Raw genomic sequence first — 15152 nt, 5'->3', positions numbered from 1 at the left:
CTTACGCGACAGGGCTTCATTCAAGACCGTCAACGTTCTCTGGCGCTAAACATAATGCTAATACAAGCTAAGCTTTATTAAATTACACGACCATTTTATTAAATTACAAGACCACTGCCACAAGTAAATAAAATAAAATGTAATCTTCTTTAATACCGGTCTAAGTTTTGACTTATATTACTTTATGTAGGCGTTAGCATTGAGCCTGGCTCTTTTTTCCGCAAGGGGGCGCTGCTCTGAAAGACTGTTAGTTTGTGTGTCAACGAAAAGTGAAGAAGAAGTTAAGCAAACATGGCGGCCCGCACACGGCTACCCTTGCTGTTCCCCAGAAATTTGTTTCCTTTCAGAAGCCAAAAGCTTGTCCACACTGAGGTTTCGGTCAAGGAGCCAGCGTACCCTCCAATAGTCCCCTCTCTAACGGCTAAAAGTAAATCTGCGCGGCGGCGACAGATTGAGGAACAGGTGAAGAAGATATGCACCTCCTCCGTGGAGGACAAGCTGTCCCTCATCACTCGCATCCAGCGGGAGAAATTTGTAGTTTACCCTCAAACCTTCGCACGGAACGCAGACAGATGGTACCAGCACTTCACTAAAACCGCGTACATCCCGGGCCTGCCCGATAAATTCACCCCGGGCTTAGAGAAGACCACAGCCGCGATTCCGGGAATCGACGATGATGCGTTCGCGGACATACGCTCCTTGGTGACCCGTGTGATCCTGCAAGAGCACTGGCAATTTAGGAAACGCAAGCCTTTCATGTACAGACACCAAGAGCAGGTGGTCGGACCTTTTCTGAGGAGCCTAGTGTCTGGACTCACCTACAGTTTGGCTAAATACAACCCACTGCTGCAGCTGTCCAGTCTGGGTGTGTATGATGAAGTGGAACTAAAGACGCTGTAGTTAGTGGTGTGGATACCTTCAGGAAAATAAAGGCATTCATAGTGAACAACACAGAGTTGTATAGCAACAAAAGTTCCAAGTAGATTTGTTGTTTCGGGCAAAAACAAAACTCGACTAGAGTGGCCCATTAAAATCTGAAACTTATCATATCACAAAACTCCAGCTTTTATTATAATAATCTTATGACTATTGCCAAAATAATACGAAGATATTAACAAGTTTTATTGCTCAAAACATAAGACAAGGAGTTCCAGATAGCATGAAGTATGAGTGCCATGTTTTTCTACTTAACGATCCTAGTCCTCTAATGTTGATCTATATTTGTTTTCTTAGATCTCAGTCCCCAGGTGAACTTTTATTGGAGGAGGGGTCAGAGAATTATCCCAAAGGGACATCGGAGGCGCCATCTCGAGCCAACCAGGTTCCAGATCGACGACCGCCCACACAGTCAGATCAGAGTAACCCAACAGTTGCCTCAGGTAGGCGTCCTTTTCAGACCACAGGGATCATGTAATAGCAATAGATGCACAGTAAGGGTTTTTGTAGGCCTTGTATAGTGGGGAAAAAAGCACACAAACCAGTTAAAATGTTTTTCATTGATGTTGTCATTATATATTTAATCTACTTTATTATAATGCTTCTCATCGCAGTGTTAAAAGGTTTTAATCCAGATTCACACATTTAAAGCATCGCTTTTTCTGCAGTTATATAGCAATTTTCTGATCTTGTCAAATACTCAATGGACTTCACTCAGAGTTCTGCAGCTATTTGTGTATATATTCAACATTATTACCACAAGGGGGAGTTTGGGGGAGACTGAATGGGCCCATGGGCTCTAGACGGCCTATCTTGCAAGTTGGGCTTGCAAGATAATTTGATCAAATTACTTTTTCAAATCTTATTTACTTTTAGTTTTTGCCACTGGAAGCTTCCCATGCAGCTGAAGTTCCAGAGATCACGCTTCGTCCCAATGTGATGCCGCTGTTCAGAAGGCAGTACGACAACAACATCTTCACAGGTGAAACAATGATGTGGGTCATGCAGGCTGTGCTAGGTGGTTCTAGACATGTTTTTCAGTTTTTTAATCCTGCTAATCTGATGACACACAGCCACAGCACCACTATGTTTTATCAAAAAGCCCTGTGGACACTGTGTTTCAAATCTAATCAAAATCACTTTAAGTTTGCTGACTTTGCCCTAAAATCAGACTTTGAAAAGCTGTTTTTCTTTTTTTTTCCTATAGTTTTTTTAATCACTCCTGCCACCATCTTTGCTGCCACGGAGATCTTCCATAGATCTTATTTCGGGATTCTTTGAATGTCCCGTCTCCCTTTATTATAATATATCTGATTCTATCGATCAGTCATGTTTGAACAGATTTTAGTTGCAAGCTCAGTAAAACAGTCCATGTAGAGAGCAAAGGAGGTAGAAAATATATATACCGCCTAAATCCACAGCCCCCAAAACTGGCCACTGTCCCAAAGGCTAATGCAGCAAACTGATTCGTTCCCAAATTGTAATTCTGGTCTCACTAACAGGTCATCAGGTTGATTTTTCTCATTATTTACTTATCGTAATGGTCAGCAGGGGGCGCCAATGTGGAACTAACTGGTATTTAGTAAAAGGTATAGTTTGTTTTTTGAGAACAATTATTTTAAACCCAACCTTGCTTGTTTTTAATCTTTCTGCTTCTATAGCAAAGTATGATAATAATGTAGCTGTACGTGGTTTTATATTTGAAGTTTTCATTATCACAGAGGTTACCCAGTGTTTGGCTCATTTTTTTTCTTTATGAATCCCCTCTACTTTCTGTTTATAACAAGCCTCTCTGTTTCATTTAAAGGTGCAAAGCTACCAGACCCAGCGTGCTACGGTCACACTCAGTTCCACCTGGTGCCCGACCGATACCACAGAGACCGGATGGTTCGGCAGCAGCAGGCTGACCAAGTGGAGGTTTTCCTCAGAGCCAACGCGCTCGCCAGCCTCTTCGCCTGGACAGGAGCTCAGGCCATGTACCAAGGTGAGTTCCTAACACAGCAAAGGTGCAACAGAACTGAGATGCTGTGTTTATAAAACATTACAATACATATTTATGACTTCATGTAGTTGATTTACTTTGTTCGCTGTAGAGATTTAAAGACGTGTCAGAAAGTTAACAAAGCAAATGTCATTATGAAAAGCTTTTTCCTTATGTTCAAGTTGGTTTCTAAACACACAATAATATCTATCAGCATCTATCGGCAGCATTTCAGTGCATTTAGGCATGAAGATGCGGTCAAGACCTGCTAAAGTTCAAACCAAGCATCAAAATGGGGAAGAAAGGTGGTTTAAGTGACTTTGAATGTGGCATGGTGTTGTTCGTTGTTCCTCATACACCGGAAACTTCTGAAATTCTTATGCCAACCCAAAGTCTTTAGCATTTCTTAATACTAAGGATTCTGGCCTAACTATTTCCTTCAGCCTGGTCTTAGTATTTCAGAAACTGATGATCTACAAAGAAAATTCCAGTGAGCAGCTGGCTGAGGCAGGAGGAGATTGGTCAGACTGTTTCAGTTGCAACAGTAACTCAGAATCCATCGGTCTTGAACTCTGCTGTGACATTCAGGTGGTAGAGTCAGAGTACAACATAAAAGCATGGATCCAACCCACTCGGCATTAACGGTTGAGCCTGGTAGTGGTGGTAGTTTAATGATGTGGGGAATATTTTAATGGCACACTTTGCTTCTTTTGGTACCATTTGAGCATCCTTTAAAAATCACAGCCTGCCTGAGTATTGCTGGACGTGTCCATCCCGTTATGACCACAGTGTACCCATCTTCTGACGGCTGCTTCCCATCATGAAGCTCAAATCATCTCAAACTGGTTTCTTGAACATGAAAATGAATTTTCAGTACTCAAATGGCCTCCACAGTCACCAGATATCAATTCAATAGAGCACCATTTGGATGTGTTTGAACGGAAGATTTACATCATGGATGTGCAGCTGACAAATTTGCAGTAACAGTTGTGCGGTCGTGTCACTATTGACCAATCTGAGAAATGTTTCCAGAACCTCGATGAATCTATGCCATGAAGACGTAAGGCGAAAGGCGAGCATCCACTTAATAGCCAAGTGTACCTAATGAAGTGGCAGTGAGCGTTGTTTTGCTTTTTATTAGCCCGGCAGTGCTATAGTGTCTCTGAAATCTCTGGGTATGTGTCGACTATCATAATAATAATAATACTGGTTCAGAATCGTCATTGCAGCCGACCAATTACGCTCTGTGATGTCATAGCTTTGTGACTTTTGGGGGGAGAATTTTGCCTTTTTGCAGCAAAGCTTTCTGACCAAAAGTCTGATCATGCTTTAGGTTGAAATAAGCCTTTTCAAAAACAATAACTAAGTGTTTAACTAATGTAATATTAAGGGGTGTCTTGTTCCACCTGTGGACACGCAGTGTTACAGGACAAATCTATGACATATCCACTATGTTTAGTCTGTTTCCTCCTGAGCTGCAGAGCTAACAAAGTGACTGGTCAGTGGCATTACTCATGATGCTGCAGGAATAACGCTGATACAGGAATATGGGATTACTGCAGTGTCTCCATTTGGCTTTAAATCTGAGAGAAGGCGTAGCTCATGTTGATGCTTCCCTCTCCCCGCTGTAGGTTTCTGGAACCACGAGGATGTCACCAGACCCTTCGTGTCCCAGGCCGTGATCACAGACGGCCACTTCTTCTCCTTCTTCTGCTACCAGCTGAACACAGTTGCGCTCTCTGTGGAGACTGACGCCAACAACCCCAGGAAAAACCTCCTGTGGGGCACAGAGAGCCTGCGACTGTACGAGAGCGTGCAGGACGGAGAGGTGGTGGGACTGAACGACGGCGTCGTCAAGCTTCTGGTTCAATTCTTCATGAATCAGCCGTAGTTGGATTGTAAGGGAAGGGGTGGAAATCTTTAGGCAGATTTCACTTAAGTTTTTTGTTCTCTAAAGAGCAAGATGGGAGTGAAGTTTGCCAGTTTGTATGAAATGTAATGTTGAAAAAAGAAGAATCTGTATTCCTGTGAAAGTAAGTACTGAAAAAATACTGTGTACACATCCCTGATTATTACAGAGGCCTGAAAGATCACAATGGAAATTTGCGCGTGTGTTGGGTATTATACACTGAGAGTTAAGGGAAGCATAGAAAGAAGCAATAATTTAACAAATATCTGTAGCATCTTGGGCGAATCTGTTGTGTGAATACATATTTCTGACTCCCGTCATCTCAGCCTGGGCTGCTTCTGCGACAGACGTGTTGGCGCCGCACAACAAGAGTTCAAAAATATAGTAGCTTCAACACGTTTAAGTAAATTCATTAACTCCAGCAACACTTAGCATGTCTCACACAGGCTGAGGAACGAGCCGCACTAGTTTTCTTTCTAAATGCAGTGATACAGATTTGTGCCTGAGGGTGTGTCGCCTCTCACTGTGGTCACAGCTACAACGGTCTACATGATTGTGTGTCGGGGGACAGCTTAGCTTTTCTCCGTGGGGAAGAGGAAGTGCAAAGGTTATTCAGGACAAAAAAAACATCCACTGTATTTATAGAAAAAATAATAAATGGCAGATTTTCAAAACTGACTCTTGTTATTGTTGCTTAATCCATCCTAAACTTCACGGATTTATTTTTCTGTTGACTGCTCTGCTGACGTGTTAACAGACACATTTTTGAATTGTTTCTTTAGTGCTCGGAAATAAGTTTAAAATGAATCCAACACTGAAACGGTGGTTTGTGTGGTTTTTAATCGGCTTGTTTGCATACGGTGCAGGGAAGAAACTATGACTCTGTGACTATTCTCCTACACGTAAACGCAAAACAGATGCACAAATATGACGAATATGTGAAGATATATTTTGATTTACATGTTATTCAAGTACTGTAGATAGATTACTGCAAGGACAAAAGTCATTGGAAGCACAGTGAAAGGTTAGTCAAAGAGTGTAAGGCACTGCTACAAACCACAGAGAAGAAAAACGGGTAAAAGTCATTTGAAGTTTACGGTGTTGCCAACAAGAAGAGAAAGTCACTTCTGTTATGAGAATGCAGAGGGGACAAAGATTACGTGATGTGTCAAGTAAAGCGTGTCTGGGTTTCTGCACAGGAAGTCAACAGGAAACTTGTGTTGCAAATTCGAGTGTTGATTAGCTGGAAGCTGTTGCACTCTGTGTTGAAACAAAGTGATGCAGTTATAACAGATGTCACAATAACCGTATAAATGTTGCTAGCGTTCACTTTTAAAAATGAGTTTTAAAGCTGGCTGCAGTCTTTAAACTTTGCGCTGCCTCGTGGACGTATTACCCTCCAGCTCCTTAGCTTCTCCCTGAGGCCTGACAGGAAAAAAAGAAGTCATTCTTGGATTATGAAAACTGTATCTTAAAAGAAATACTGCTTCATTGTACTCACAGCTCGTTCTTTTGGTCGCCGTTCGGCAGATTTTCTGAGAATGAGACCGATAAATACAAGTTAAAAATAAGCTTTGTCGCAAAATGTTGCAAAAAGTATATGATAGTGATACAAATAAGAGCTGGATGATGTTTATCTACCCTCTTCTGTGTTCTTCCTGGAATGAATTTTCTCGTAGAGCAGAATGGCAGTGACCAGTACGATAACTTCAGCCAGGATGGTTAAGAAGGGTTTCAGGGGCTCAATGAAGCTGATAATCTTCAGTACAGAAAGAGGAAATATTATATATCACTACTCCTACTTTTTTCAGTCACATCCACAGGAAAGAAGTACAGATGTTTTATCTTATGGGATTAGTAGATCGCGCTCAGTGTCTATTCTGCCAAGTAGTTTTAAAAGCTTTATATGTTTGAGTAGTTTTTGTAGTTTGAAGCTTGTGGAGTTCTCAGTGGTTCACCAGACCAATCATGACAGGTCATGATTAATAACATAATTTTTTTTATTTTACAAATGGGATGCAAAGAGAGACAAATTATTTATTTATTATCAAACTAATAATAAATCCTGGGTCTGAATTACAAACTGCTCAGGGGCTGTACAGGTACAGAGTTCCTTTTGTTTACTGACAGCTCCACAAGGTTTACTGACCTTGAGCTCCACATGGCTCATTGAGGTGCCGATGCGGTACACGGCTCCACAGTAATAGGAGCCAGAGTCTTCATCTGTCAGGTTGTTGATCTTCAGCTTCGTCTTCCACCCTTCATTGTGGATTTCATAGCGCTGAGGCTCTTCAACAACGAGGATCTGTTCCCATATATATCAACGTACATTAACATGACACCGTCTGGATTTGGCTGAACGACACAGTAACAACAACAAATTTAAATGTCTTTGAAGCCAAATGAGGGAAAAGAAGGAGAATTAAAAGGAAAGATTCACGAAGCTATGCTATGATCCCATTTGACACCCAACCTGCCTCCCAACAGGAGCGTTGTAGGTTTTTGCTTTTTATTTTTTCCACTTAAAAAAATAAAATGACCCACACAACAAAAAATCTGATAAATAAATCAAGCTAAAAGAAGACCCCAGTCCATTGGGATGTTATCCATTACTGCATCACATTACAGGCACAATTAAAATATCAGTAATACTGAATTGTTATCCCATTACAAACAGCTATAACTACTAGATACTGAAAATGTGTATTAAGCATGCATAATATACACCAGGACAAGCTTTAAAAAGTATGCACACTTGCACATATTTCCCCCACTGCCACAGCACATTCTAGAAACGCATGTATTGTGTCATAAATACAGGTAATTTATCATAAGTACAAGCTCTAATGTTTCCTACCACTGTGCTTTAATGCCTGTTCATGCTCATTTATAGGATCTTATGCAGAAAAAGACCAAACATGAGGAATATGGATAAAAGGATAAACCATCCACCTATGGAGTGGAAAGTTTTTTGTTTTTTTGTTTTTTCTTGTTTGTTTGTTTGTTTGTTTTGTTTTTGCTTTGTTTTATTATTTGCTTCGAGCCCTGTGTACAGGAGCTGCATGCTAAAAGATCTTTTGTTAAAAGGGTTGGCGTAATAAGCAAATGCTTCAGCCAATACCTTTTGATTAGCCTTGTCTCATGCTTTCTTGCTTTGTGGTAGATCTTTGTTCTGTCTTCACTGAGATATTTGAATGCTAATCAATAAAAACATATCATCATCATCATCATCATCATGAACAGTAATGAAAAGGTTTACTTTGACTTTCACAAAATATGAGGGGCTGTTAAAAATAGACACTTTGTTTAGTATAAGATAATTAAAATAAATAAGGATAATTCAAGATGTGTAACATGCAAAGCTGCCTTAGAATAAAAACATGGGAGATGAACATAAGAGATCCTACTTGAAGGAATGTCAATTAAAAATGATCAGTGACACAACTGTACCAGCTCTTAGCAGCTTACCTTTTCTGTCCCATTGACTTTATACCAGGTCCAGGTTCTGGGCTCTGGTTTGGTTTCCTCCATTTTACAATAAATCACCACAAAGTCCCCCAGATAGCTGACTATCGGCTTGTCTCGCACCTCACTGATCTGTGGAGCTGGAGGAAAACGACTGAGATGATGATGCTTATGAAGACATAGCAGCACTGCACAGCCTCAGTCGAGTGTTATATATTGATATTCACTATAAACGGTGTTGGGGAGTAACGGAATACATGTACCGCCGTTACGTATTTAAAATACAAAATATGAGTAACTGTATTCCGTTACAGTTACCGTTTAAAAAGGTGGTATTTAGAATACAGTTACTTTGTTGAAATAAATGGATTACACGGCGGTACTTCCCTGTTTCATATTGTGGCGGGTCAGGCCTGTTTGGGTTTTGTTTGACAGCTACGTTCTGTTGTTCCAGGTGGCAGCATTACGGTTGCCATGGTTACAGGGTGACGCTCTCTCTCTCTGCGTGTTTTTACTGGGTGAGAGAGGCCTTTTTGTTGTTGTTGTGCTAAGCTAATAGGCAGAATGCTACCGGTATAGCTCTAAAGAATGTAGCATCATAGGCAGTGTAGTCCGTGCTGCAGGGAGAATGGACTGCCATACACATTATGTGTCTGTGAGCGAGGGAGGGAGAAAAAGGAAAAGTACGAGCTGTCATCGAGCAAAAACGGGAGCTGGAAGCATGTACATATAATAATAACCACTGCAGCCAAGAAGAGTGCCTGACGCCGAGTTGTAAGTAAGCTATTAAGACTCGACAGCACACCGGGTTCGTGTTTTCCTCCAAAAACAATAAGTTCAACGCCTCTCTCTGTCTCTCGCTAGGAAGGTTGACCCAGACAGCAAAGTAAAGCTAATTTTCGGCTACGAACCTGACACAGACATTAGCCAGAGGTCCCTTTACTACGGTTCAGAGCAGCGGACCTTCAGTAACAGTAATAAATCACAGCAATAGTACATTCATGTAGTTGTAAACAGCATGATAATATATTAAGTAATCCAAAGTATTCAGAATACGTTACTCTCATTGAGTAACGTAACGGAATACGTTACAGAATACATTTCGGGGCATGTATTCTGTATTCTGTAATGGAATACATTTTAAAAGTAACCTTCCCAACACTGACTATAAATAGCTTGAGCAGGGACTTGAGGAGCTGATAGCAAAACAAATGAAGCTGTGAAATGTCTTGCAGAGATTCATTGTTTATTTCCTTACCTGCCAAAATAAAATCTATTCGTGCTTCAGTCCCAAAAACACAGGAGTAATTTCCAAGGTCTTGTTCACTGACAATATGGAAACTGTAAAGCAAAAGTCAAAGAGGGGTTTTAGATAGTAACATAATAAATCAAATGCTCCTGTCCTCCAACTGTCTGATTACATTAACTAAACTGTTGCCCTACTTTCATGTAAAGATAGTTACAGCTGACATGGACAGGCATGAGCTGACACTGCAGTTCTATTTAAAACCTTTTATATATTCAGGTCTTTTGATAAAACATTGTAACAGTTTTTGAGCCACTCGGAGGGGAACTGCAAAGTGGATTTTCTAAAGCTGTCAGATAAAATATGCACATGAAGTACTTACTCTTGTTTGAGAGTATACTGCTCATTCTCCAGCTGCACAGAGCGCTCACTGTCCTGAATCGTCTTCCCATCTTTTGTCCAATAAACGCTAATGTTTGGTAGTTTCTTCTGATTCCCAGTCCACGTACAGGCTAGCGTTAGATTTACAGGCTCATGTAGCTGAATTTCCTCTGTGTGATTTTCACCTGTGTGGAGTTTTTTGGAACAGTTAGAAACACACACACTGGTTTGTGTCTTCATGGGGACACCCCGTTGACACTTACCCTAAACCTAACCATAACCTAATTGTAACCCTGACACTGAAGCCACATTTTAAGTGTGAAAAATGGCTTCAACCCTGTGGACACACACACACACACACACACACACACATACACACACGCAAAATCAGGCTCTAATTTAAATCCAGCTCCACGTGGTCACAACAACATGGAAATCCTTACATCTTTGTCATAGCACACTATTTTACAAATTAGATAACTTATCAACATGTGTTCTTTAGCCATATTTACATGAGCAGTAATAAGGAAACACAACGCAGAAATTACCTTTAAGAACAACACTTTTTACAGTTGTTTTAAGAGCAGTGGTGGGAACCTGTGGCGCTTTGGTTGAGCCCAACGTGTCTGACAGGAAAAGAAGTAAATGTATAAATATACACAGAGTCTTTTACTGTGTGTAAAATAATTCAAAAGGTACAACATTATTTATAGTAAAAACTAGACAATTATTTTTTGGTAACAAATATTAGTAATTGTGAAGTTTCTTTTTGTATTTAAGATATTTTTTGCAGCAGTTATAATTAAACAAAAGCACTAGTTTATTTCTGTCCAATAGTTTAATAGGTTTTAAAAAAATATCAGATGTAAAGGCATGCTCACAGGAGATAAACACAATTGTGCTTAAAACCGCCTTTTCTATATATTTGCCACTAAAACAAAAATACCAATATTTTAAGGTAATTTTAAGACAGATATCAGTGTTGTTACTTTGCTGCCGTGTGAAACAGCTCGTAACTGTCTGTGAAAAGTGTCCTCTACATAACGGCAACATGGTTGTTTCCTTCATCATCTTTTCAAAGAGATGTTTTCTTAAATAAATACATAAATATCTTAAGATTGGGATTAAAATGTATTCGGACAAAAAAATGAAATAAGCACTCAGTAACTTTAAGGTTTTATCTTTTTGTCTGTTATATAGTTCTTAAACTAACACACATGCACAATCGCAGAATGAAGCATAATGAGGCAACAATTAAAATCATATCAATATAAAAATCTTTTGCAAGCACGATAATTAAGTAACCTACTGTTATGATTTTTCCTTTTACATTTTATCCTATGATGATTACAAATATTTGTCTTGAGGGAAACAGTTTGAGACGCATGTATAAGGTGAAAAATCATAAACAATCACTACCAGTATGCTTCAAACCAAATTATGTTGCACACAATTATGTGAAAATCTTATGACATTTCGTTCTGGCCCTTACAAGGTTACGGGACCATTTGGTGGAACAGAGAAAAGGCTGAACAGAGCTTGAACACAACCACAAAACACAGCAAAAATGAAACCCAAAATTAATTTACTTGTATTGATGTGTCTGCAGCAGACGCAAAGCAGGCAGATCTGAAAAAGCGGCTGCTTCCAGGAGGCTGACATGGTTATCGTCCCTCTGTCCTCTCTGTGAGCAGGTTCCTCACTGTCTCTACAGACTGCACGGTATAACCACCCCACCCCTTCTCCCTCATCTGCACAAGTGACGCAGCCATGATATCACTCTGCAGCCTGTGGGTGGCTGCCTCCATCCATTATTCACTCAGATGGGGTTCGTGTCTGGATGTTGTGCTGCAGTTTGTGGTGCCTTTCAGGACTGCATATTAACAGAAAATGTTAAAATAATGTGTATCTGTATTTGCGTGTATACTTTGATAAAAATGTTAAATCTGTCCCAGCCTGACTAGGCTGCTACTGTGCAGCTACATGCAAGGTGTCCTGTTGTATTATTTGAGAAGGACACATGAGCTGAATCCCCTCATGAAATATCAAAGAGGGGCAACTAACAAAGTACCAATTCTGTTTGTTACTGCAAATGACTCATACAGTTCTACCTTAATATGAGTATAAATTTAATACTATTCAATTGTTTACAGTTATACCAAGTGAAACACTAAAAGCAGCCTCACTCTAGTTCTCACAGCGTGGCGTTTACCTCTAAAGTTACCCATAGTGTAATTCTTCTCCTCACCACAGTAGAAATGCTCACATTGTTTTGGTATCAATCTCAATTTGTTCTGCATTTCTTAATCTTTAATTCTTAAATCTGTTTCAGCCTTAACGTTATTATTCAGTTGCCTTTTTATTTCCGGTTTGGCTTAAAAGATAGCTTCTTTAACTGACAGTCTTGACTAGGTCAGCCAATACATTGTAAAAATGAAATGGGGCTGCATTGTTAGACTGTGGTTTAGTTGTTTCTGTCACAGTGTGGTACTAATTCTGTATGCCACACAGTCACATGAAGTGCAAATGAGTAATCAGGACTATCACCTAGCACGAGTGTTATTATGGAGTTGAGGAACTGATACGCACTCACTGGCCACTTCTTTAGGTATAGTTTGCAAGTGCCGGGTTGGACTGTGTTTGCCTGTACCACTGCTTTCTTTGTGGTATTCTTTCAACAAGGTGCTGGAAATATTTGTGGTCCATATTGACATGATAGCATCATCCATCCATCATCCATCCATTCTGTAGTGTTCATTCCACTTCATTTCTGTATTCTATGTATATAAGTTTAGATTGGTTATATATAGTTGGTTTACACAGCTTTGTGTATGTATGTGTAATGTATATATAGACACGTGTGTGTGTGTGTTTATGTGTGCGTGTGATTTACATTGCTGTGCTTGAGAGCCTCCATCTACCAGAATCAAATTCCTTGTATGTGTCTGCACATATACTTGGCCAATAAACACGATTCTGATTCTGATTCTGATCCATCCATCCATCCATCTACTGTCTGAATGTCACAGCAGAAATCAAAACTCATCGATCCGATCTGATCTCATGCTCCATCAGCACTCCTCATTCAGGTCAGAGGAAATTGGTCAGACTGCACATTGTCTTCATAGATGAAACAAGCTCATTCATTTTTATTCAGTAATAGCACATACCAATTATATAATTGAGACAAAAGAAGTGAAATGGTTAGATATTTAGTGGTTGAAAGAAACTTGAAGTACCTTTTTTTTGTTCAAAACTATAATTTATTTATTTTCTATCTTCTGTCCCTTGTTGTGGACATCAGCTCAGTTGCTGTAATTTTGTTCCTAATGCGTTCAGATCATGTTGAAATGTTCACTTTCAGTGTTCACTGTGCGTAAACAGCTCCAACAATATATATGAGAATATTATGAAGACAAATTCTTTAAGCACAATATACTAAAAACACTAAAAAATTGGCAAAGGCAGAGCAGACATACAAAAAAATCCTTTCTTTAAATCTAGTTTAGTAGGTGGAAAATTCCCTTTTTCATGTTCTGATTGTAGCTATTATGTGAATAAAATGAATTGATTGGTTTGAATTGAAATGACTGTGTGACTTTAGCTTGATCTGATTGGTCAAACAATTCATTTTTATTCATTAAGAGAGGCAAACTGGGCCTGGGCCAGGCTTCCTGGAGTGCTAGGCCGTGTTTCGCCACTGATTTACCACATGAGATTCAGGAGGGCGCTATTTCACACAGGGCATTATACAGTCAAGGAATGAGAAAAAGATAAAAATAGGGAAAGCTTGCCTTTTAATTAGCGAATTTAATCAACTGTGCAGCAGACTGTGTGAACCCTCAGTCAATGATGTCTCAGCATCAGGCCAAGGCCTAAAGCAGCAACACCAACTTGGGGGTGATAATGTGAACAGTGGCAGAAATCCCAGGAAAGGCACTGGAGTGTAACACTTTTGGAAAGTTTCATGGTTCATTGACAAGACAGAGGCTAAAAAAAGTCCCCTGCTATAGAAGGGTGTAAGCTGGGCTCATAATGTAAGGCAGTGAGTTCGAGAGCAGTGGGTTCAGAGACAGAGGCTGACAGCAGAGGTGTTCTGCTGCCATCCTGAGGGGGTCAATAAAAACAAAGAGAAAACATAGGTAACTAATTTTTGGGGTTGTTTTTTTTTTTGGTTTGATTGTTTTTATTTCAGGGGTATTGTTAGAGATCAGTAGTAGAAATTAACAAACATGAGTCATTAATATATGTTTAAGGTACTTTAAGGCTCATTTTCAGCTCCAAGTTTTATAGTAAACCAGCCTTATATGACTTCCCAGTAACACACACAATCAAATTAAAAACAATACTCAAGTGACTACCTGCCACACGCCTTGTAAACGTTACTTACGAACTCGATCTCCCACTCCAAAAGTATGAATATTTTGGAGCAGCACGGTGGTTAGCACGGTGGTTAGCACTGTTGGCGACTTGTCCAGTGTGTACCCCGCCTCTCGCCCTATGACAGCTTGCTCCAGCACCAGCAAAGGATATGCGGAAGTGAATGAATGGATGGATGGATGGATTTAAATTAGAATAAGTTACTTGATTGTAACCACGTGTTGCACTCTACATAAAGTAATCTATACTAATTAGAAGTCATGATTAAAGGGGACATGAAATGCTGCACCGTTGGGCCCTACTCTCAGAAACTGAAGCCAGGTTTAATAACTAAGGGGTTAAAGTCTCGTGTGGTTGGTTGGTTCCGGTGTTGTGCCAAAAAGTGATTGCCTGCCAAAAACTGATTTCCAATGTTTCCGTGTATTTTTTATGTGTAATATCTTTATGTAAGTTGGTAAATAGACTTCGGTGAACAGCGTTTACAAAGGGGTTATATATAGAATTAAAAAATTATCTGTTTTTTCAAGTATCTTTACAGCTCTGTGTTATTGTACTTACATTATAACCAATCCGGTCCTTTATCCTCGTTTAAAATATTTTTACAGAACTATTGTCATATTTGCTGCCATTTCTGCTGTCCTCTTGGCCAGCTTACTCTGACAAAATACATTTTTAATGTTAATGAGATTTTTTTAACTGCATAAATAAAGGTTATATAAAAGTCACTGCCAAAAACTGATTGCGGCTTCTATCTTGTTACACGAATGTTGTTTGTGGCTCAATATGACTTTATGTCATCCATGAGGGATGCATTTAACATATGTTTCACATATTATAGCCCAACAAGTTACTTA

The 15152-nt window shown here is 39.7% G+C and overlaps 2 protein-coding genes across 2 annotated transcripts; one reads left to right on the top strand and one right to left on the bottom strand.

The window, feature by feature from the left end:
- The first annotated feature begins 68 nt into the window (after positions 1-68).
- Positions 69-5504, top strand: mrps30 (mitochondrial ribosomal protein S30). Its single transcript, XM_006790043.3, has 5 exons — positions 69-865; positions 1234-1379; positions 1813-1918; positions 2744-2920; positions 4549-5504. Exons 1-5 carry the CDS (start codon positions 292-294, stop codon positions 4806-4808), a joined length of 1263 nt encoding a protein of 420 aa, XP_006790106.2. The 5' UTR covers positions 69-291; the 3' UTR covers positions 4809-5504.
- Positions 5505-5648: 144 nt separating this feature from the next.
- On the bottom strand, positions 5649-11626 carry emb (embigin). The gene is made up of 9 exons (XM_087849307.1): positions 11508-11626; positions 10467-10544; positions 9920-10103; positions 9550-9632; positions 8295-8431; positions 6976-7131; positions 6468-6585; positions 6328-6361; positions 5649-6251 (listed from the first exon to the last, which is right to left on the bottom strand). Exons 1-9 carry the CDS (start codon positions 11578-11580, stop codon positions 6191-6193), a joined length of 924 nt encoding a protein of 307 aa, XP_087705433.1. The 5' UTR covers positions 11581-11626; the 3' UTR covers positions 5649-6190.
- Positions 11627-15152: the final 3526 nt, after the last annotated feature.

This window comes from Neolamprologus brichardi, chromosome 12, assembly GCF_056152115.1.
Source record: "Neolamprologus brichardi isolate AB-2024 chromosome 12, ASM5615211v1, whole genome shotgun sequence".
Taxonomy (NCBI): Eukaryota; Metazoa; Chordata; class Actinopteri; order Cichliformes; family Cichlidae; genus Neolamprologus; species Neolamprologus brichardi.
Note: the sequence above shows the minus strand (reverse complement) of the source record. Positions and strands in the feature narration are given on the sequence as shown.

Excerpts from the sequence above, each read along its gene's own strand:
- mrps30 (XM_006790043.3), top strand. The coding sequence starts at position 292 with ATGGCGGCCCGCACACGGCTACCCTTGCTGTTCCCCAGAAATTTGTTT. Across the intron at positions 866-1,233 it reads GCTGCAGCTGTCCAGTCTGG|ATCTCAGTCCCCAGGTGAAC; the intron begins GTGTGTATGATG and ends TTGTTTTCTTAG. Across the intron at positions 1,380-1,812 it reads TAACCCAACAGTTGCCTCAG|TTTTTGCCACTGGAAGCTTC; the intron begins GTAGGCGTCCTT and ends ATTTACTTTTAG.
- emb (XM_087849307.1), bottom strand. The coding sequence starts at position 11,580 with ATGTCAGCCTCCTGGAAGCAGCCGCTTTTTCAGATCTGCCTGCTTTGC. Across the intron at positions 10,104-10,466 it reads AAAAAGTGTTGTTCTTAAAG|GTGAAAATCACACAGAGGAA; the intron begins GTAATTTCTGCG and ends AACTCCACACAG. Across the intron at positions 8,432-9,549 it reads AATAGATTTTATTTTGGCAG|CTCCACAGATCAGTGAGGTG; the intron begins GTAAGGAAATAA and ends GTTTTCCTCCAG.